At 49.8% G+C, this 21,024-nt stretch overlaps 8 protein-coding genes across 8 annotated transcripts; 4 read left to right on the top strand and 4 right to left on the bottom strand.

Annotated features, from left to right (window-relative positions):
• The first annotated feature begins 2,197 nt into the window (after positions 1–2,197).
• ASPBRDRAFT_45283 (tRNA wybutosine-synthesizing 3 family protein) lies at positions 2,198–3,768 on the top strand. The gene is made up of 3 exons (XM_067625360.1): positions 2,198–2,237; positions 2,297–2,791; positions 3,004–3,768. Exons 2-3 carry the CDS (start codon positions 2,303–2,305, stop codon positions 3,538–3,540), a joined length of 1,026 nt encoding a protein of 341 aa, XP_067477201.1. The 5' UTR covers positions 2,198–2,237; positions 2,297–2,302; the 3' UTR covers positions 3,541–3,768.
• A 245-nt stretch (positions 3,769–4,013) lies between these two features.
• Positions 4,014–6,170, bottom strand: ASPBRDRAFT_647026 (uncharacterized protein). The gene is made up of 5 exons (XM_067628487.1): positions 5,591–6,170; positions 5,131–5,538; positions 5,014–5,076; positions 4,658–4,966; positions 4,014–4,548 (listed from the first exon to the last, which is right to left on the bottom strand). Exons 1-5 carry the CDS (start codon positions 6,029–6,031, stop codon positions 4,051–4,053), a joined length of 1,719 nt encoding a protein of 572 aa, XP_067477202.1. The 5' UTR covers positions 6,032–6,170; the 3' UTR covers positions 4,014–4,050.
• A 729-nt stretch (positions 6,171–6,899) lies between these two features.
• On the bottom strand, positions 6,900–7,971 carry ASPBRDRAFT_45286 (actin-related protein 2/3 complex subunit 4 family protein). Its single transcript, XM_067625362.1, has 6 exons — positions 7,745–7,971; positions 7,599–7,693; positions 7,214–7,528; positions 7,103–7,145; positions 7,002–7,046; positions 6,900–6,953 (listed from the first exon to the last, which is right to left on the bottom strand). Exons 1-6 carry the CDS (start codon positions 7,745–7,747, stop codon positions 6,945–6,947), a joined length of 510 nt encoding a protein of 169 aa, XP_067477203.1. The 5' UTR covers positions 7,748–7,971; the 3' UTR covers positions 6,900–6,944.
• A 423-nt stretch (positions 7,972–8,394) lies between these two features.
• Positions 8,395–10,513, top strand: ASPBRDRAFT_45288 (ubiquitin-specific protease UBP6). The gene is made up of 3 exons (XM_067625364.1): positions 8,395–8,514; positions 8,586–10,232; positions 10,300–10,513. The coding sequence occupies exons 1-3, from the start codon at positions 8,499–8,501 to the stop codon at positions 10,359–10,361; spliced, it is 1,725 nt and encodes a 574-aa protein (XP_067477204.1). The 5' UTR covers positions 8,395–8,498; the 3' UTR covers positions 10,362–10,513.
• A 175-nt stretch (positions 10,514–10,688) lies between these two features.
• On the top strand, positions 10,689–11,577 carry ASPBRDRAFT_130216 (PaaI family thioesterase; the record flags this gene model as incomplete). Its single annotated transcript, XM_067618211.1, has 2 exons — positions 10,689–11,114; positions 11,200–11,577. The coding sequence occupies 2 exons, from the start codon at positions 10,689–10,691 to the stop codon at positions 11,575–11,577; spliced, it is 804 nt and encodes a 267-aa protein (XP_067477205.1).
• A 422-nt stretch (positions 11,578–11,999) lies between these two features.
• ASPBRDRAFT_647138 (putative MFS drug efflux pump) lies at positions 12,000–14,847 on the top strand. Its single transcript, XM_067628490.1, has 8 exons — positions 12,000–12,564; positions 12,637–12,715; positions 12,766–12,824; positions 12,885–13,041; positions 13,105–13,484; positions 13,543–13,915; positions 13,969–14,099; positions 14,171–14,847. The coding sequence occupies exons 1-8, from the start codon at positions 12,421–12,423 to the stop codon at positions 14,582–14,584; spliced, it is 1,737 nt and encodes a 578-aa protein (XP_067477206.1). The 5' UTR covers positions 12,000–12,420; the 3' UTR covers positions 14,585–14,847.
• Positions 14,848–15,228: 381 nt separating this feature from the next.
• ASPBRDRAFT_129816 (uncharacterized protein) lies at positions 15,229–16,552 on the bottom strand (the record flags this gene model as incomplete). Its single annotated transcript, XM_067618168.1, has 2 exons — positions 15,229–16,399; positions 16,470–16,552. 2 exons carry the CDS (start codon positions 16,550–16,552, stop codon positions 15,229–15,231), a joined length of 1,254 nt encoding a protein of 417 aa, XP_067477207.1.
• Positions 16,553–17,321: 769 nt separating this feature from the next.
• On the bottom strand, positions 17,322–20,887 carry ASPBRDRAFT_129757 (putative MFS transporter; the record flags this gene model as incomplete). The annotated part of the gene is made up of 8 exons (XM_067618165.1): positions 17,322–17,715; positions 17,778–18,540; positions 18,611–18,656; positions 18,706–18,836; positions 19,219–20,256; positions 20,308–20,455; positions 20,512–20,612; positions 20,692–20,887. The coding sequence occupies 8 exons, from the start codon at positions 20,885–20,887 to the stop codon at positions 17,322–17,324; spliced, it is 2,817 nt and encodes a 938-aa protein (XP_067477208.1).
• Between the last annotated feature and the right edge of the window lie 137 nt (positions 20,888–21,024).

Here is a 21,024-nt window from a genome sequence, read left to right on the forward strand (position 1 = left end):
TAAAATTTTCACCCTTAAGATCGCTTTTAGGTCGTTCAAGTCAAGCCGAATTCGTCTCGAAGATTAAGCTTATCAGCCTCATGCCTCTTATTATCGGGCTCTAACCCCAGCGATCTCCTATCAGCCGTACTTGTTTCTTACAAGGCCACTAATCAGAGGACACCACGGTTGCAGCCAAACACTTCACCAACGTCCCTCGAAGGATAGCGCCGATTTTGAAATACAGCATATCGGGAAACGAGGAAACAGCAAGGAAGGAAGCTCATATCGATGGATCAAGTGGTCTTGGATGTTGCGGTTAGAAAAGAGTATCTTCCTGGTTGCTAGACGACTCGAAGAAGGCGCATGGGTTGAGAGTGGCTGCGACCGTGGCATATGCGCGTACTTCCGTCTTTGCTAAGTCCGAAAAAAACAGTTCTTTCAGGGTGGAATAAAGCGTAGTAAGTAGGAGAAATCCCCTTCACGTGTGGAGAACCTGACAAGGGGCTCAGCTGACACCAATCTCAGCATAGTGCAGGATATGGAATCGTATCTACCCAGATCATGATTAGCTCCACTAGCCTTGAATAGCATCACTGCACAGAAACTCGAAGTGATATCGTTAGAAATACACATGGTATCATACATCGTCCGGTGTGCGATCCATGCTGAATCTCATGTCTCTGCGTATGCGAAGTGTTCAGAGCAAGACGTATCGATAATGGCTTTCTCCTGCAGTCAATTTCCTTGAGCAACTGCCGTCCACCTTCACTCACAATGTCTCTGACAGGTAACTTTCGACTCAAGCTGCCTTTCAAAGAGCATATCAGTGAGCATCTCAGACATATTCTTGAATATATGCGTGGTAGCCCGCTTTTGCCCTGCAATTAGCCCAAAATCAGCCTCAGTCTGAAGTTGTAACGACTTCATCCGCACACGTTAGGTTTGATGATACCTTTAAATCACACCCTCTGGTCTCGGCGAGTGCTTGCAAAAGATCATAGAAACCGCATCGCAGGGAAGGTATTGTCCTGGGAGGCCACTGCTTCTGGACTTGTCACTCTAGGCTTGTCGATGAATATCCCCTTGCCAGGGGCTCAGCAGGTTGCGAGACTGTTCTACCATAAGCAAAGAGCTTACGGTGGAGATGGATGTGGCTGTGTCAGCTTCGATGACTCCAGTTTTCCCGTCTCTGATACTTTTACGAGGCATACTGGCTCTTCTTCCTCCTGGCTCATTCTCTGCTTCTTATCAGAGCACTCTTGGGGTTTCGAACTCTCAGCGCTTGTGTTCTGGAGTCGCTGCGCTCGATACTTTTGCACTTCCACTGGAGGATGCGGGGAATGACGTGTCTGGGTTGTTGTGGCTAGCGGAGTTCGGTGCACAAGCCTGCAAAGGCTCGGGCTTCCGTTTCCCGGTGGTTCTTGGCTGAAGATATTTGCTTCTTATTGCGGTATTTTGGTAGCTCTTTGAAGGGTGGTGTCATCGTACTTTTGTTCCTTCGAACCCTTTCTGAAGAGTTCGGGCATTCTGGCAGACGCGCGCCTTTTTTCGGCGCCGACACTGGAGCTGCTGCCGAAGCGGGAACGGCCCGAGACGATCAACGAGGCATGGCCAGAACTTGCGCGCGGTTTGGTTTGGTGATTCGTACAATTTTCTTAGGTTGTGGCGCGGAAAGATTTACCGGTAGGTAACATTAGCTACTAAGGTACACCTTGATTCAAGATGAGATGAATGAGAAAATTGAGGGATTCAATGACAATCATGAGTTGTTCGGACGCTATTAGACCCATTCTTTGACCCTGGTCCGGGTCCGGGGGTATTCCGTAGCTAGCGACAGATTGACTTTCAGGCGGTTCGACAAAGGGACCGGGAACTGAGACCAGAAGGCTGGTAACTTCTGGGGCGCTTTTCGCGTGGGAAAAACGCGGGTGACTTTCTTTGCTTCCCGCACCGCTAAACTTAGTGCGTTCTCTCGGGAAGTCGACGTCAGGCTCAAAAGGATTTGCAGGTCCACAAAATCGACAAGGCAGTATCAATCAACCAGCCAACAAGGACATATACTTTTGGTGTAGTCCTGATTCGAAGGGAGGCGTTAGGACTAGGACTTCCTATCAATCCACTTAATTATCAGCCTTCCTCTTCGTCATTCGGAGGGTAAGAGATAGTGGGGAGTGAAGAAAGGAAACTACCCCTCTAGCGGCCCTTGATCTCTAGTCTGCCTATAGTAGCTTATCCCCAACGCTCGTTGCCTGCCTCTGTTTGAAGGAGTCACAGAAAAGCAAAAGTCCCAATAGTGAACGGAAGCACAGCATACCTATCCATGGAGGCCTCCTTGAAGACCATGATCCCAGAGGTCTTCGAATCTCGCAAGCGCAAGATTCTCGCAGACCTGTCCATCCCGGACGCAGAGTATACTGATCTGTCGCCGAAAGGTTCTGTGGATGAAGGAATTCGTATCCTCATCAACGATATAAATGCCCTGCCAGGTTTGGTGACCACTAGCAGCTGCGCGGGAAGGATCAGTGTATTCCTGGAGGGGCGAAAGAAGAAGCAGCAGCAACAGCAAGCAGTGTCAGACGAGCAGCAACAACAGCAGAGGCAGTTCGTACCTTCCGGGGGCAAAGGAGCAGGAAAGTGGTTATATGTGTCTCATGAGCCCTTGCAAGAATATGGAAAGGAGCGAGAAAAAGAGCAAGAGCGCCAGCCACTGCATGAGTTGTTTGGGATGATCCCTGGGGATGGCAGGCCTCCCGGGCTGAACAAGGATGGTCAGGCCCCGCGTCTCGTGCGCTTCTCTTTTGAGCCTATGGTAGGTTTTCCTTTCCTTTCCCCTCTTTTGTTCCTTTCCCATGAGGCTATGCTTGCGTTCTGTGGATACTTTTGCTACATTGTGTTCCTGTCATGTTACAGCGTGCCCGTGTTTGTAGTTATTGACCATGCTACCCTCTACCCGTTGTTGCCCCTGTAAGCTATGTGGGACTTGTTCACCAACCCTCACATACTGACAAAATCTTCCAACAGATCCTCCACATCATGACAGCCACACTACACCATGCCCACCCCGTACTATCTGCCGCTTCAACCTCCGGCTTTCGTGAGAGCGGGCTGCAGAGTTTACGTTGCCTAGAGGCAAATGATGTTGAAGGCCCAAGCCCCATTGTCGCTGTGCGCTCTGCCGGTCTCTCTTTGGAGTCTGTCATCGGGTATTGCGAAGAAACAGATGATGGGGATGACGATGACAATGGAGAACCCATTATCCGCAGTCTGGTCACGGAAGAGTTTCTCGAGATGCTAGTTGCTATCTCGAATGAGAGATTCGCGGTGAACTCTGAACGTAAGGAGAGGTTTCGCGCGAACTTGTTAGGTCTTTGTTCGGCGGATCACGGTCATCATGGCACAAAAGCGAAGGGAAAAGCCAAGCCTCCTGGATGGGAGGATCCAGAGAAGCGAAGGGAGAGGATGAGGGCAGAAGGATTGCTGAGGAAGCAGCTTGCGCAGAATCAGAAGAAAGAAGTGGATGTGGATCTGGATCTGTCTGGAGCAAGTCTGGGGCAATGAGAGCCCTCGTTTCTGGGTTTTTATTGGCTATTTAAATGAAATAAACAGGACTGAGTTCGGAAACATATTGCAAAGAAACAAGAAGAAAGAGATCAATTTCAGTCTCACGATTGTAGAACGACTTTCGTCTACATCTGGTCGTATGTGGAGTTTTTTCAAATAGAAACATCAACTGCAAAGGCAATTAGCGGAGCAAAGAGAGCATCAAATGGTCCAGATGGAAAATGCAAGCCGGTAATGATTCCAAGTCACATCGCACGAATCGCTAAACCAACCATTTGTGTAAATCAAAGTACTTCGTTAGTCATGATCGTGTCTTCATCCTCATCAATACATGACAGATCCTTTTGTAGTTCAAGGTCACAACACCAAGATATGAAGAGACAGCTAACATCCGCAGATCCTGAACTCTGTTCCAGAAGGCAATCTAGGAAAGACAGTAGTACCTCTTCAGAAAAGGCTCAAGACAGCATATCCCCAGTATTCCTACTTCTTCTACCACTGTGGACATCACTGCTTCATATCTTTAAGACAGTTGGGCGACGAATGGGTGATGCGGTGATTAGGAGTTCGGAACCTGTTTGGTGGACTGAAGAGCAGCTTTTGACCCCAAACGCCTTCGGTGTCCAGAAGAGCGCTGCCGCTGTTCCAGCATTCGCTGGCACGGCGCGATGAGGCCTGCAAGACGCTGACTCGGGACGCATTCTCGTTTCGGGGCACACTCTTGTCGGTGATTGGAGAGGTGGGGGAAACATTGCTTGAGGTGCTGGCCATTGAAAGTGGTCTGTGAATTGTTCCCAGGGAACCGCTCTGGAGAAGGCAGTTGAGCACGTTTGTTTCGCGGCTAACAGCGTCAGTCCAATAAGTCCTCTTAGCAACATCGGTTGGCCACTCAAACCAAATCCGACCGAAGGGAGATACGAGAGTGGTATTGTCTGCAGGAAAATTGTTCGGGAACTCGCGACAGGCGCCCTCGTATTTACCCTTTGCGATCAAACTGGCGTATAACTGCTGCAGCTATCAGTGGAAAGAAATCATGGGCGAAAACTGCCTGGCTAGATAGCACGCCAAGAAGAGAGAGTATGACAGACTAGTAAAGTTCTAAAGAGATACTTACCGCGCAGGTGTCATAATCGAAGCCAGGCAGGTAGACCAAAGTATCGAAGGGGAACCACTTGCTCATGTCTCCCATCTTGAGAATTTTGCTGTCCTCACCGGCGTGAATGCAAAGTGTATACTTCTGGCGCTCATTGAATCCAGGACAATTCAAGCCGGCATAGAGGAGCTCGCGTAGCAAACGTTGGTCAAGCCCAACGGTTTTGGACTTTTCCATCCGTGATACCAAAGAACGAATGTGACGGTTTGTCAACTCGAATAGCTGATTACGGTCGTGCACGGTGTACATGTCGGTTGCATACCAAGGGAACTATGTCCTGTCAGAATCATTCCACTTTCATCTGAGTCAAACTCTACCTTATAGAGCGTGCTTATGGTGGATTCGTATGTACGCTGTGGACACTTTGCACCAAAGGGAGACTCGAAAGTTGTCAGACATCGCTACTATCAGATAAGACCAGCTGAAGGGCTTACACGTTGAGGCATTTCAGCATGACGAATGGCGCCAATGATTTCTTCACTGGTAAAAAAGCCAGTAAAGCCAGTGGAATATCTATCAGTATTCTCCACAACTTTAGGCGTGCCGTTTTCCCAATTGATACACTTTGCACGTGGGAACAGATCCTTAAGCAGTTCCTCTTGGTTGCTGAGCTCAACTTCAACGTGCCTATTGCCGAGTCGAGGCGCACGCCCACACTCATAGATGCGGTTGATTCGGTCCGCCGTCTCTTCGGCATCTGCAGTTGAAGCAAACTCCACAAAGCAATCCATCGTCTTAGCAGTGGGACGCTCCATGATGATATGAACTGCGTGTCCTGGAACAAGTCGCGCCTGTCTGCCAACAAATTGGAAGATCTCCTGTCTGGTAATGGAATAAGGGATCTGGCCCAGCATTAGTAGACTTGCCCGAAAATCAAGTCAGCCAGTCACTTACGTTCGCGATTTTGATGACGCCCCAGGTAGGGGGTTCCATGAAGCGGACCAAGCTCCCGTATGGCACCTCGTTGGGTGGAGCAGCTCTGCTAATGGGGTTGGAATAGCTTGCAACACTCACATGATGTCCAGGCTCATGCTCATGATTGCCTTTATTCATCACGGGGATGCTGAAAGTACTCAAGGGAGTGGAAGAGGCTACTGGCTGTTGGAGCTGACCAGGTTGAACAGGAACCGGGGTGAGGCGATTGGTAGCGAAAGGAATACAAACGGTATCATTAGACGGGTTTGGGGCGTAACCTAGGAAAGGGTCGTAATACACACGTCTGGAGGCGACAGGATCGTACTGAGGCTCTTGAGGTCTGGGGAGAGTCACGGGGATCCTACCGAAAGGAGGCATATTGAGCTTGTGCGAAGGGTGGTCTTGTCTGGGAAACGCCATATTCAAGGCTGTATGGCAGATAGGATAGAGAATGCGAGGGTAAGGAAGAAGAAGAAGTGGGTGAGGTAAAAGCGAGATATTGGAGCGGAGAGGAAAGTAAAGTAAACAACGTTCAGTGAGAGGAAGATGGAAGATGGTTTGAGAAGATATCCCTGGTGGGGAGGAGGGACTATATCCTTACCCTACACGCGCTGCCACACCCCCCCAGATTCACTGGATTACTTGTATGTGAAGGCTGCTACTCACCTTAAGTGTTACTCATATCTCAGCCGATGACCTCAAAGTGTGCAAGTAGGGGCAGCATCCATGAACATCAGCGACGTAACGACAGAGTGAAGGCCAACAACAGAAGAGCCATGTGCTCGGCGGGTCTGGTTAATAGAAGAAACACATGTCCCTGATAAGATGCCATGGGGTCCGTCTCCTGCCGAGGGAAATGCGGATCCTCCGTTCACTGTCTGAGTTGAAAAGCGAGAACAAGGTAACTTGCTTCCCATGCTATCACTCTCATTTGCATTTGCCGGCCTCACTACTTTGTTGGCGTGCAACCTGGAATACACCATGCACTGTGCCAGAATAAACAATGGGTCGACCCGGTTGAAGCTTTGGAGATGAATTCCCCCAGTCTGGATGTGATCATCTGTGCTGACATAGCAAGCAGGGAGATTTAGGAAGGTAATTTACACTGGGACTTACGGTGGCCATGATCAAAGTAAGTTGAACACGATATAAAGCATTCAGTACCATGCAGCCTGGCTAACCTTATAGAGGATGAACTGGTCGCTACAAGTTTGATTTCGAGATATAATATGGACGACTGCAGAAAGGAACAAGCATCAAATTTCTGTACAAGAATTGTTCCCGAGAGGAAGGAAAGATCAAGGACATGTGCCAACCATGAGAGTAGGGCGATCTAATCGAACTGTAATTCCATCAGTTGGGTTCAACTAAAATAGTCGGGGCGACTTACCGGTGTCAAGAAGGACTCGGCAACGAAACGAGCACGGGCGTTCAACTACAAGAAAGGTGGGTTAGAAACCTCCAATTAATCAAAGACATATGGGGACATACGAAGAGCTTCATTTCCGAAATTTCCTTGTCCACTTCCTCCATACTATTAGACGAAAAGTTGTTAGCCTCTCATTGAACGAATGACATATGGACAAAGCAAAAGAGACATACAATTGAATGATGAAGTCCACCAGTTTGTGTTTCAGCATCTGTTCTGTATGGAAGTTCGTGATGAGGAATGAGATGTCATATCCCTTCACTGGCTTTCTCCGTAGGATAAAGAAGGATTCCGCGCGCTGCGTAAGGAACCTAGTGAACTTGTGGACCAAGATATGTTCGATCTCATCTGCCTGCTTGATTCGGATGCTGACACGGACACTGTTGACGCTGGGCTCGATAAGGACCCTCTCGTTTTCATTCCGGGAAATCGTAAGGGGGTTGAGGAGTAGTTCGGGAGAAGTTGCTGCTTCAATTTCGGGGACATTGCTACCCGGATACCTGAGTTAGCCTCGTCCGACTTAAAGGGGATGAGGGGGTGGGAATTGGGCCAACGTACTGTCTTTCGGAGGTCTGAGAAGCGAAGTTCGATATCGCGAGTGCTGCCGTTAGCGAAGACCTAACAGCCAACAGGTACGGACGCAATGATTGAGACTGAATTCGTTAGCTTGGTCTGTAACTCGATCCCCTGGGCATGATAATCACCATAATGGGGATGTGACGTATAGGCGGTGCCCCGGAGTGCTGAGGGAGAAGGTTGCCGACGAGCTTAGAGAGAAGATAATTGTAGAGAATGTAATGAGGACACAACTGTCAAGCAGAGGATCGCGATTAAGGTGTCAAAGCCTCCCAATGAGTTTCAAAGCCTAAACTACCAGAGCGGGCGTCACCTCAGTACCTGAATAGCTGCGTCAGGAGCAACGTCCCGCCGCCCGGCAGCGATGTAGCCTGTAGTACGGCGGACGATAGCGGCCAACCGGTAAATGGCTTCGGGGCTCCAGTATTTTGCCGGCAGAATCAGGTAACGCGCCCAGGTCCCTCTACACAGCCAATGTAGAGATAGTTTATATGTTCGGAATTAATATTCATTGTGCTCCAAGTATACTAGGTTGGTTTCATAGAATGATCGCATACAGTCCCTACCCGGGTCTGATTATCATACAAAATACCAGGTTCTGCCAACTCTAGCCCTGCCGAGCGACTACAGGTAGTAACCAACTAGTTAGTGGGGAGAGAGGGGTGAGCTATTACTAGTCACTTCCAGAAACAAAGCGGTGAAGCTTCGAGGGCGCGCTTTTGCACAAGAGCTGCTGTAGTTTGCCGTAGTACGGCCGCCGTTTGCCCCACGCTCTTCTCCGGCGATGACTGACGCAGTCGTTGTTTACGCAACTGCATCCTACCGTTAGACCTCAGCGGAGGCATCAATCGTATCTAGAAAGGACCCTTGAATCAAGTCATAATGGCTTCTATACCTGGTAAGTATCTGCATGGCTATATATTCCATCCCATGCTATCTTCTTTCTCCTCCGCTGATCCCATGACGCAGTTGTTGTAAAGCACCAGGGCAAACGTTACGAGGTTGAGCTCGATCCATCCCTCAACGGCGAAACGCTCAAATACCAGCTATTCTCTCTCACTGGCGTCGAACCCGAGCGACAGAAGATCCTAGTCAAGGGAGGCCAGCTCAAAGATGATACACCATTGTCCTCCCTCAACGCCAAACCCGGCCAAACGTTCATGATGATGGGTACTCCGTCGGGCGGTCAAGGTGCTGGAGACTTGGGTAGACCAAAGGAAGTCGTCAAGTTTTTGGAAGACATGACGGAAGCTGAAGCTGCCAAAGCGGAGGGTGCAACTCCTGCAGGTCTGCAGAACCTTGGAAATACCTGCTACCTAAACTCAACGCTACAGACACTGCGGAGCGTTCCCGAACTTCAGGATGCACTGCTCAAGTACCGACCTTCTGGAGGCTCTTCTGGAGGCTCTAGCCTTGCAGGCCTCAGCAGTCTCGGTCTTGGCGGATTGGGTTCTTCCATGGATCTCACGTCCTCTCTCCGAGACCTCTTCAAGCAAATGTCGGAGACGCAGGAAGGTTTCCCGCCGCTTATGTTTCTCAATGCGCTGCGAAATGCTTTCCCCCAGTTTGCTCAAAGGGATCGCAATGGACATGGCTATGCCCAACAGGATGCAGAAGAGGCCTGGTCGCAAATCGTGAGTCAGCTGCGTAACAAGCTGGTCGTGAAGGAGGGTGAAGGTGACTCTGCCGCCGAAGTTCCGTTCGTGGACAAGTACATGGCTGGAGGCTTTGAGTCCATCACCGAATGCGACGAGGAGGCCGCAAAAGAGGCGGGCGAAGAAGCTACTCATAGCTCCGATGTTTTCTACAAGCTTGATTGTCATATTGGTAAAGAGACCAACCATTTGCACGACGGTATCATGGCTGGTCTTGAAGAGAAGATCGAAAAGCGCTCCTCTACTCTCGACCGCGATGCCGTATATACCAAGCGTTCACGCATTGCGCGCTTGCCCAAGTACCTGACAGTGCATTTCGTTCGGTTCTTCTGGAAGCGCGAAACACAGAAGAAGGCCAAGATCATGCGAAAGGTTACATTCCCCGCTGAGCTCGATGCAGTCGATTTTTGCACCGACGAACTCAAGAAACAGCTCATTCCCGTGAGAGACAAGGTCCGTGAGATTCGGAAGGAAGAGGTGGATGTTGAGCGTGCCCGCAAGCGTCAGAAGCTCGCTCACCGGAGAGAGGAGGAAGAAAAGAAAGAAGCTGAAGCCGGGTCAAGCATGGAGCCAATGCAGAAGAAGAAAGCTACTGAAGAGCGCAAGGGAGAATCTAAGGCTGCGGAGAAAGACGGAGATGAAGCCATGACCGATGTATTCAAGTCTGATGCAGAATACGAAGCGGAGAAGGCCGCCTCGATTCTCGCGGCTAAGAAAGAACTGTCTGAGCTCATTGATCCGAGACTTGCCACAGACAGCGGTGTGAACAAGACTGGTCTCTACGAACTACGTGGAGTGATCACACACCAAGGTGCAAGTGCGGACAGCGGACATTACACCGCGTACGTGAAAAAGCAGCCCAGCGGCGATGGTGCAAGCACCGAAGACAAGTGGTGGTGGTTCAATGATGAGAAGGTTACCGAAGTGGAAGGGGAGAAGATTGAGACGCTTGCTGGTGGTGGTAAGTCCCCTGGACCCTTTGTTACTTGATTCTGAATAGCGGACGGATGTCTAACCTTCATTCCTAGGTGAATCCCATTCTGCGCTTATTCTTCTCTACCGGGCGGTTGAGGTGCCGACGACAGATTAAAAGCAGGGCCCTCACTTTATCTCACGAGTATCAGGCTAGAAATGGCATGCATAGATAATGAGCTTATGGCTGAATGTTCGGAACAAATGTTACTGCTTAACAAAGTACTTCAAAGATGGTCTTGAGTCAATCCATATAATATCCTGCCTCGTAGCCATTAGCAGCTGTGGAATGTATCTACTCCGTAGACAATAGCGATCATCCAGTCACGTGATAGTACAGCAAGGAGTTTCAGCCGAGGGATCCCCTATCTTATCTAATCACTGGTTGCTTCGTCGAGCTCTGGGAAAATGCTGCGTCGCCGATGAAACCTGCGATGTGAGCATCATGTTTTCCTCGCGCAGAGTCCTACAGTCGCAATTACGCCATCTCCGGAACAAACCGCCGCTACCATGTCGATATACACCTCGTGCGTCGAGGAACGCCAGCACAGCTGCCCATGAACCGCTACCTCAACCGTCACGGTGGCCGCGACGCCTGGCCTACATTGCGATTTTCGGTAGCCTTGGGATTGCTGCCGGAAAGTGGATGGATAGGAAGCTCGCACCGCCGCCATTACCCGATACAGAAGAAGACCGTGAGAAGCTAGAGGAAATTCGTTATATTTACGAACACGGGCTGCCCATCGTGAAGGAATTGCGAGAAAACCCCGATTATATAGAGGCTGATGTATACGGAAACTATTCGGAGGAAGATAAACTACAGAGGCTGAGTTCTGGTCCTTTACGAGGCAGCCGAGGACTAGCTTTTCAGGTCAGTTCTCACCCTGTGGTTCAAGCCGATGCCTCTCCGATCTCTTATGGGAATTGGCACATGACTGACGAAGTGGTCAAAATAGAGAATATTCTACAATGATAAGGAGAAGACGGCTATCGATGTGGCATATGTCGGGCAGGGACTGGAAGGATGGCCGACGGTTGTTCACGGAGGTGCCCTGGGGACTGTGATCGATGAGCATCTAGCCCGAGTCGCAATCAGACACCTTCCACAACGCACTGGAGTCACGGCCAATCTGCAGCTCAGATACCGTGCACCGGTGTACTCGGGTAACTTCTACACCTTCCATGCTACTCTGGACGAGGAACGGAGCACAGAACGCAAGGCATGGGTGAAGGGGGAAGTACGCGACCCTATGGGACGGTTGTGTATCGAAGCATCCGCCCTCTTTGTAGTCCCCAAGACCTATAAGCTTCAAGAGGTTGGAGATCGCTATTGACCGGGCTGCGCCGAAAGATGGTTGCATACTTTCTGGTCTGGACGGGCCTTCGACAGCCATGCAGCCGTATCTTGCCTAGCCAGGTTCGTGCAAGGGACGACATTTTCTGGCTGGACTCTCTTAGCATTCTCGCCACATTGGGAGATTTTTATTGGCGAGGCCCTCCAGAAAACCTTGTTCTTCATCCAGGATAATGGTTCCATCATTTCTACCTCGTGTACATACACCCATTCAGATTCATTCGCCCCTCTTTTCTGCACGGACATTTAATGGACATTTTGGTCATGTATTCTCTGCACCAGTAACCGAGAAGGGGCTTTCAGCAAAATAGAGTTTCTTTTTTAACCGGGGAGTCCGAAGCGACGTCGTTGACTTGTCGCCTGGTGGAGCGGCGGCCTGCCCCGTTCTGCTCTTCTTTACCTTCTCCCCCAGAATTTCCCCCGCATTTACCTCTCCTCCACATCTCAAACCACGCGGTCAATCCTTCCGGTCGGCTATCGACAGCCCAATGGTTGCTCTTGCATTTGCTCAACTGCCTCGGTTGTGTCTCAGAATGGTAACATCTCCGGCCTTGCCAGTCCCTGGTGACGCTTTGATGGACTTTGAGATCCTGCTGGGTTCCATGGGTCGTCACCCTTAAACGGTCCGGACCCACGCCCTTGTATCTATACTCCTGCAGCCAGCATCATCAGAGACCCACTAGGTTGATCAGTGCTGTGGGGGATAAATAGTACATGCATGGCTGGCAACGAGCATTTGCTTTTTTTTTAATCTCGAGTCTTGTGTTTGACTGCTGCCGCTGCGCACCAATAGGACTCGTTCCAACCTGCTCTCCCAAAGCCAATGGAGCTCACTGATCACTCAAGTCAGTCACAGACTGATGAGAAGGCTGTAGCAGAGCCACCTCCGACCGGCAATATGGAGAGAAAGTTCAGTCATGATGAGGTTGTCGCGTGCGAAGAGATGGGGGCGCCTGTGGACAATCCAGTATGTACCTGATCAGTCATGGACTTTGCAACACACGCCCGGAAACTAACTGTGAGCTTTGTCTATTGCTAGATGACCTTCCGTCGGTTTATGGGATTTACAGCGATGGCGTTTCTTTGGACTGGAAGCCAAATTCCAGTCTATCTCTTCGGTAAGCTCCTCGATTGTATGTCGGATATCAACGTTCTGATAGCTTTTCAGGGGGCATACCACCTTACGTTTACAGAGACATTGGCGGTGCGGATCGATGGGTGTGGTTTGTGAGTACCATCCGAGGTCTAAAGTGGCCAGAAGGCTGACAATTGCTGGATCAAACGCAGGTCCTGGCCAACTTGCTGGCGCTTGCTGGTGTTTGCCCTTTTGTCGGATCACTTTCAGATTTGATCGGTCGTCGATATGTTGCCCTCATCGGAGCCTCCCTTCTTTGCATTGGTATGATAGTCAGCAGCACGGCGAATACGATGAACATCTTTATTGGTAGGTATACACGATCCATCCTCCACATTATCATGTTCAGATTTGGATCTAATAGACATGCAGCGGGGATGGCGATTGCGGGCGCAGGTGCAGGTATCAACGAGTTGACCGCATTGGCCGCCACTTCAGAGATGGCTCCGACTCGGGAACGAGGAAAATACGTTTCAGTGCTGATATTCACCATCTTGCCATTTTGCCCATCAGTGCTATGGGCTCAGCTTATTGCAGCCCATAGCGGCTGGCGCTATGTCGGAGCTTTCTGCGGAGCATGGTGTGGTTTCGGTTTGCTTATTACAGCCCTATTTTACTTCCCGCCACCACGAGTCAATTCAGAGGGCTTGACTAGATCCGATATAGTCAGTCGTATTGACTTCATTGGGGGATTCCTCAGTATTTCCGGCCTTATCATCTTCTTAGCTGGACTGCAGTGGGGTGGATATATGGTTCGATACCCGTTTTCCCGTCTAGGGAACGTCGTTCTGGTAACTGACATATAAACAGTATGAATGGACATCAGCTCATGTTCTGGTTCCCCTGATTCTTGGCTTTGTTGTATTGGTTGTATTCACTTTCTGGGAGATCTATGGTGCCAAATATCCCATCTTTCCAAGCCGGCTAAAGCAAGAGCCACGCATCTTGGGCTTGACGCTCGTCATCACGTTCATCTCAGGAGCAAACTTCTTCTCTGTTCTCATGTTCTGGCCGACGCAGTCATTTAATGTATACGGCCATGATCCTGTCGACGTTGGTGTTCGGAGTCTCCCCATTGGGCTCGGTATCATGGCAGGTGCTTGTATCGTTCTATGGCTCCTCAGTGTCTTGCATGGCCACAACAAGGAGCTTCTCATCATCAGCAGCGTCCTTATGACAGCAGGTCTGTGTGATCCTTCAACCATAAACGCGAACAGAATACTGACATCCTCTCAGGTTGCGGTGCCTTGTCAATAGGCCGACCCGACAATCTATACCAACTCTGGGGTCTCCTAGTCGTCGCAGGCCTAGGTATTGGAGGCATAATCGTCCCAGCCTCAATCATCACAACAATCATATGTCCAGATGTAAATTACCCCCTCATGAATAACATCAGTCCTCTTCAACCCATAGTCTAACTAAACTAAATGATCTCTAGGACCTAATCGCCACCATCTCAGCCCTCACCCTCTCCATCCGCGTCGCAGGCGGCGGCATTGGCTACACAATCTACTACAACATCTTCATCTCCAAATTCGTTCCCAACGCACAACACTACATCGGCGGCATCATGCTCACGGAGCTCAACATCACAAATACCACGTACATCGCCGAAGCGATCGAACTCACCGGTGCATCCCTGCTCGAGGAATTGAAGGTTATCCCCGGCATCGCGGGTAACGAGACTGCGTATAATGCCGTCGTGGCAGCGGGTCAGCTCGCCTACGCCGAGAGCTATAAGTGGGTGTATTATGCTAGTATCGCATTCGGGGCCTTGTCTATCATTGCGGCTTGTTTCTTGGGTGATATCCAGAAGTACATGACTGATCATGTGGCTGTTGTGATGCATTAAGAGATATTTGGGAAATTTAAATCACGTCTATGATGACAGGTCGGCAAATGTTTGTGTATGGGCATGGTCACTTGTTGCTTTTCTGTTTTTTATCCTTTAGGTGCTGCGATTGGCTTGCTTTCGCTCATGTGATGATGACGATGTTATTTAATTGACGACGATGTGCATGTCTACTTCAGCGACACTACACTACACTACACACATATTATATATGCCTTACAATTACAAAGAAATATGATACACCTCACACAAAACATGCTATGATTATTTTCTCCATCGCATTTCTATGCAGCCCAACAATGAATGACCATATACCCAGCGCCAGACACTTAATATGCAAAAATGGAAGTTCGTAGAAAAACCAGACAAGCTGACAATGCAGCGACACAAACCACAGACTCTCGTAATAAAATATCAACAATGCTTTGATGGTCGACAAACACGGAAAGGAAGCAAAGCACTATCGTACATGCATCAGGGTATCTGCTGGGAGAAACGAGGGGCCCCGTAATCCACTGGACCGGACATGGTTGAATCGACGCGGGTGGTCGGTTCATTCATCCCTCATCTCCTTTCTCTTTCTCAAGGAGCCTTTGTGCCGTTGAGACAGCAAATGGGAGTTATGAAGATAGATGTGTTAGATGTCATGACTCCTCCTTCAGTCCGCAGATATCTGTTCCGAGAATCCTATCAACCATGTACCAGAACTTCCAGTAAGTGTTCGACTTGTCGTAATCAAATACCCCGTCTTCGCGGAGTTGAGGTCCATCGCCCACAATATCGCCAGTGAACCAGCTGAGAATGGGGATTGAGCGCAACACTCGCTCCGTGACCGTAGGCTGGGGTGGAAGGGCTTCTGTAATGGGTCGGAGCTTCGTCCGACGCACAGTCGGGATATGCGTCATGAAGTCTGACTCAGGCTTGGGTTCCTTGGCGACCGTGCGCTGCTGCAGGGGTGCTGGTTGCTCGATGGCGGTGGCTGTTGCGGAGCTAGCGGTGGGGGTGGATGATGATTCCTGGGATTCTTCCTCATGGGCGTCGAGAATACTGGACAGGTTATTCGAGGCGAAAGATCTCGGCAGCGTATGACGTTCTTTGGTAGCTTCCTTTGGTTGGAGAAAACTCGTCGAATGCGACGAAGTCAATGTGCGAGGCGCTGCCTTCGACTGGAGACGAGTCGCCTCCGCGGATCCTTGGACGATAGGGGCATCCTCCGCAGGTCCCTGGCCATGATACAGCTCACAAAAGACCAAATGACCATCGATTTCCTGTGGGGAGTAGAAGCACGCGCGATCGGCCGCTGTTGTCGAATCGAACGTAACCTTAATCCAGTGAAATCCGCCCGCATACCGCTTCGATTTGCGATTCGCGTCCGCTGATAAGTTCGCTCGAATGACCACATCACCGCCGCTCAGGAGCTGCGAATACCCGTTCAAAGCATGGGGGTCTGTCCGCGGATAGTCCTCACAGATGAAACCGCGAGAGATCCGCTCGTACTTGTCTATTACTTTCCATTCAAAATCCTTGCTCTTATATCCGTATAGTATGCACTCCGTTGCGACTTTTTCTGTCTGCTGCTTCCGAGCGTTGTCAAGGTTGGATGCGGAGGACGACTTGGGCAGGGTGTTGCTGCGCGCTTTCTCCTCTTCTTGTTGTTGGGCGAACAGACGCCCGAATTCTGCTACATTGGGGTTTTCACGCTTCGCTGCCGGGGTGCCGGTGCGTGTGCGAGATCTCGTGTGTTCGTAGCGGGCGTTTCTGCGCTTGCCAAATGGGCCGGATTCTTCTGGGGGTCGGCGGGGGTTGCGCGATTCGCTGGAAAGGCAGTTGGGTGAGCTTGGACCAAAGCAAATTGCGAAAGGGGGTGCAATGGTATAAGACTTACTCTTTGTAAACGTAGCCCCAGGGTAGGAGGTTACCCTTGTCGTCTCTGGCGCGCTCCTCCGGAGGAACGAAGTGGTATTCCATCTTAGAAAGTAAGGTAAATCGCCTCTGATATACTAGATGCAGGCAATAGATGTAAATTGAGGACCTAAAAGGAAGTCGGTTAAGTGAGGAGGATAATAGGCGACGTTTTGAGATGAGAATGAGCGGCCTTAGAAAAGGATCCGTTGGATGGAAGCTGATTTCCGTCCAAAGTTTTGGGCGCAACAAACAGTGAGTGTTAGCCCGGATACCGTCACGTGAGTCGCTGCGGTATGGACTGCGGATCTTGACCGCTTCAAAGGTCGCTTTACCACAATATCAAGTTTCAATCAATAGCGGTATATGACCTGAGCGTAAATAAAAGTTTTCCTCATATGCTAGCTTTCATGTCTAACACTACTGCCTGAACTGTAGCCCGTTGTTTGTACTTACTAACGAATTGTTTGTCTTTCCTTCACGCCTGGGACAGATGTATATACTATTAGTTAGTAGTGGCCTAAGATTGTCAACTCACCATCATATTCTGGCACTTGACAACTAGTAGCTTCGGATTCTTCATTATATACAACTACTATACTATACACGCCCCGACTGTAATCACCCAGCTGGTATTTCTACGAGACGAGCATAATACATTAATCCTTCCTATCGAAGAAATATTGAATATTTCTAGAAGCCGTTATCGAACCAATGCAAGCCCATGCAGGTTTGTCGCATGGGCCAGCATTCTTGAACAAAACATGTTTCACAGACCAGGAGCAACTATGTCAGTATGCCTCCTATGATTATTAGTTGGCATACCTAAAATCACTTATTGCTGTTGCCGAAGAAATGTAATTCTTCCAACATCGCCATCCAAACCACACACATCCCCAAACTCTCCTACTTCATCCCTTCTTCTCTCTACATGACCAACGAACTCCGCCAACGGACAAGATAAAGCAGGCCCAGACTTACAGTATGACAGCGGTACAATTCTATCGTTGATGTTTATCCGGAGAAACATCTCGTTCAAGTCGTGGACAGGGTCTGTTGGCGAGCAGCTCATCCGTTCGAGCGTAACCCGACCACCCATTGGCATCACGGTCGAAGTAGACCAGACACGGTCTTCTGCCCGATGCGTGGTAGGAAGAAAAGGGTCGTATCTCGTGTCTTTCATTATGTCCAACGCAGTTAAGAAAGGAGCTATATCCCCGTCGTGGACACTATAAAACACATTAGACTCCTGCACCATGGCCCCCTTTCGCTAGTACCTAGAGTCACTTACAAACTGAAGAACATAGAACCCGCCTTGGGACCCTCTCGCAGAAGATTGGTCGTAGCATTTAGCCAGAGCCAACCCATGGCACCCGCGTAAGGGTTTCCCGGGCCCCCACGATAGTAATGGACCAAATCGCGTCCGTATTCGAAATTCTTCCAATCATCACGTGTGAAGACGTCGCACCAGGGACTCGAGCCCCGTACAGTCGTTTCAAAACCACACATTTCCTGCATGCTGAAGACCTCCCAGTCCGTGAACCCCTCAAGCTCACGGTTGTCCTCCTCGACGAGCAGTCGTTCCGCAATAGCAGGAATATACGCTTGCTGAAACAAAGTGAGCATCTTGATGCCGTTGTCATGGCCGCGATCTTCGTCTACTATGTACTTCAAACATGTATCTCCCGGTGTCAGTGTATCTGCGCGGCGATCAAACGTCTCCGGGATGATCTCTAGAATGGCTCTTCCGACCTTTTCCCAGTCAGACCCAAATAAGCCCGAGGCAAAATGTTGGGCTGTTTCGATGACGCGCTCGGAATCACTTGCCCAGAGCTTGGTCTTCGCGTTAGATGGGATCAGGTGTCCGTAGCGGGCTGCGAACCGGACTCCAGTTTCAAAAGCTTGGCGGGTGCCAGCATATGGACCGGTTGTGGTCAATTGCTCAAAGTCTCGTTCTGGATTACTGCTGATGTAGGTCCAGTTGTTCAGGAATGACAATGAGCCGTTCAGCGGAAGGCCTGTTTTATAGATTCGATCCAAAAGGGCAAGGTGGCCTGTACCCAAGATGAAATGCCTCGTCAGGGTATTTCATAGACTCCAGTAAGGTAATGGCAGATGACCTACGGCTTCCTGCAGATTTGGTTGGATATCTTGCCGCATGGCGCGACATCTAATCATCGATTAACAATGTAGCATATTGAAGTGGAAGGAGAAGGTACCATGTGTATCTGGTCGACTGTGCAACTATCCGGTACGTCAATCCCCTGTAGTTCATTGTCTCCGGCGGATTTCTCGACCCAAGGCCCATACCCACCGAGATGGTGGTGAAGATTCCAGGCGTCATTTTGCTCTATACATGGACGTTCAAACCAGACTCTCCCGCTTGTATCATCAACTGATGAGAAGACAGAGTCAGGACAATTTGTGCTGCGCGACAGATTATATCTATAATAGAGTATTCCTGCCACTGCGGTGAAGAGAGATAATATCAAAGAGCGAAGCGAGAGCACGTGAATCATGGTGAACGCGGGACTCCCGACGTCATGGGCAGATGCATTCAGCTACCATTGAGATCTGGAAAGAAATGGAATAATTACAGGCTAATCGAGGTGATCGACAGACGGCTTATCAATGCCAAGAAACAAACAATGTTTACTTTGATTATGTGTCCCACAGCCATGGCAACACCGAGATCTGCGTGCATTTATGGGCTTGCGCAACATATCAAGTACTATATCTAAAACGAGGATTTCTGTCTCCCATTTCCTCAATTTCCTCTTCTGACATCCCTGCAATCTTCTCATCTTCGAGTCCCTGTTCTCTGCGCTTATTCTTCCCTTGATAGTACCACCACATAAGACCATACACAACACCTGCAAATCCAACCAGCGATAGAGTCACCGCATTTCCCCGAACATAACGCGGTGCCTCATTGGTCTTGTATAGGAAAGGAGACATGACACCACTGACGTTTCCGAAAGTCAGTTGCAGCCCGGTGGCGAATGTACGCTTTCCATAGCGAGGAAGTGTAGTCGGGAGCCATGCGAGAGGTAACCCGACTGCCACGTATAATCCTAGGGCAATAAGCAAGGCGCCGAAATAATGTACTCCTGACGAAGAATCCGATATCAGGATGCCATAGCCCACCACTGATATTGCGGCAAAGATGCAAGTGAATACCCCACGACGCTGAGTTCTATCGCTCGCCCAAGCAATAATCAGATAACTTATTGCGCCCAACGCATAACAAGGAATCGTAAGAGCTTGCACTTCGGGCGTTGTCCACGACCCCATGCCCTGGATGATTGTGGGGAGGAAGGTGCTGTACCCGTATAGCATAGTATCGACACCGAACTGAGCAATGCAGAAGGCGTAGATTCTCCAGTCCAGCGCACCTTCTTTAACGTCTGCCCAGTGGAAATTTTGGGCGGACGATGTCTGGCCCACGTCGCGGCGACGGAGTCGAACTACTAGGGCTTTCTCCTCGTCGTCGAGATAATAGGCTGTATCAGGGTCGTCTGCAAGAAAGAACCAGGATAGGCCTCCTAGTATGACGGTTGGAATGCCCTCTATGATCATGATCCATCTCCAGCCCCGTAAACCGGCGACGCCGTCCATGAAACCAATACCATAGGCTAACAGCCCGCCAAATGCGCCAGCAGCGGCTGCACTACTAAATAGGTATCCTGTGCGTAGGGCTATTTCACGCCTGCTGTAGAAAATCGTGAGATAGGTCACCATCCCGGGAAAAAGGCCGGCCTCCACAACACCTGCGATTGTTAGATTTTCTTCCGGCAGTGAACACATGGGCTCAAACTAACCCAGGAGGATGCGACACGCAATGAGGCCACCGTAGTTCTGCGTTATACCTGTGAGAGTTGCTATGATGCCCCATATAATCGATATCGACGCAATGTAACGCGATGGCCTCAGCTTCTTGATAACCAAGTTCGACGGCACTTCGAAGAGCTATACAGCATTAGACGTTGCTTCAACACTTGCGCTTGTATGCAATCCAGACATACACAGTAAGTCACGAATAGAATAGACACTGCAACCTGATATTGATCTCCAACCAGGCCTAGGTCTTCTTCCATCCCGTATAGACGCGCATTGCCAATGTTGACTAGGGCTTGTTAGCGAATGTGCCAATCACTGGCTTGTCATCCATTGGAGGCAGAGATGCGATGTATGGGACGACCAACCTCTATCAAGAAAGCTAAATAGATAAAGAAGAACCACAAAAGGTATGACATGTAGGTCAATCTTGCGAATCAGATGCTTCTCTCGTTTCTCGTCCAGCAATGAGTGAGCCGAGTCATTGCTATCACCGCCATCTATCGAGCCGCCCAAATTAATGGGGGATCTATAATCTGGCTTCTGATTCTCTTGGTATTCCATCCTTGCTCTCGGACTTGATTCCGTCATCGAGTTTTGTACGGGGCCTGCACACGGGCCGGGATTCGGTCCCAACTTCCCGTGGGCAATGCAGCAGATCGATGCTTCAAGATCTAACTAGATCCATGTTACGCATGATA

Source organism: Aspergillus brasiliensis (assembly GCF_001889945.1).
Source record: "Aspergillus brasiliensis CBS 101740 unplaced genomic scaffold ASPBRscaffold_9, whole genome shotgun sequence".
NCBI classification, from domain to species: domain Eukaryota; kingdom Fungi; phylum Ascomycota; class Eurotiomycetes; order Eurotiales; family Aspergillaceae; genus Aspergillus; species Aspergillus brasiliensis.

What these genes read in the sequence shown, in the direction of transcription:
- ASPBRDRAFT_647026 (XM_067628487.1), bottom strand. Translation starts at nt 6,031, where the DNA reads ATGGCGTTTCCCAGACAAGACCACCCTTCGCACAAGCTCAATATGCCT. An exon ending in CCATAAGCACGCTCTATAAG is followed by an intron (nt 4,967 to 5,013) that starts GTAGAGTTTGAC and finishes GACAGGACATAG; the next exon opens with TTCCCTTGGTATGCAACCGA. An exon ending in TCGATTATGACACCTGCGCG is followed by an intron (nt 4,549 to 4,657) that starts GTAAGTATCTCT and finishes TAGCTGCAGCAG; the next exon opens with TTATACGCCAGTTTGATCGC.
- ASPBRDRAFT_45283 (XM_067625360.1), top strand. Translation starts at nt 2,303, where the DNA reads ATGGAGGCCTCCTTGAAGACCATGATCCCAGAGGTCTTCGAATCTCGC. An exon ending in GCTTCTCTTTTGAGCCTATG is followed by an intron (nt 2,792 to 3,003) that starts GTAGGTTTTCCT and finishes ATCTTCCAACAG; the next exon opens with ATCCTCCACATCATGACAGC.
- ASPBRDRAFT_45288 (XM_067625364.1), top strand. An exon ending in TGAGACGCTTGCTGGTGGTG is followed by an intron (nt 10,233 to 10,299) that starts GTAAGTCCCCTG and finishes CTTCATTCCTAG; the next exon opens with GTGAATCCCATTCTGCGCTT.
- ASPBRDRAFT_45286 (XM_067625362.1), bottom strand. An exon ending in TCTCAGACCTCCGAAAGACA is followed by an intron (nt 7,529 to 7,598) that starts GTACGTTGGCCC and finishes GTATCCGGGTAG; the next exon opens with CAATGTCCCCGAAATTGAAG. An exon ending in TTTCGGAAATGAAGCTCTTC is followed by an intron (nt 7,047 to 7,102) that starts GTATGTCCCCAT and finishes CCTTTCTTGTAG; the next exon opens with TTGAACGCCCGTGCTCGTTT.
- ASPBRDRAFT_647138 (XM_067628490.1), top strand. Translation starts at nt 12,421, where the DNA reads ATGGAGCTCACTGATCACTCAAGTCAGTCACAGACTGATGAGAAGGCT. An exon ending in TACGATGAACATCTTTATTG is followed by an intron (nt 13,042 to 13,104) that starts GTAGGTATACAC and finishes ATAGACATGCAG; the next exon opens with CGGGGATGGCGATTGCGGGC. An exon ending in CAGCGTCCTTATGACAGCAG is followed by an intron (nt 13,916 to 13,968) that starts GTCTGTGTGATC and finishes ACATCCTCTCAG; the next exon opens with GTTGCGGTGCCTTGTCAATA.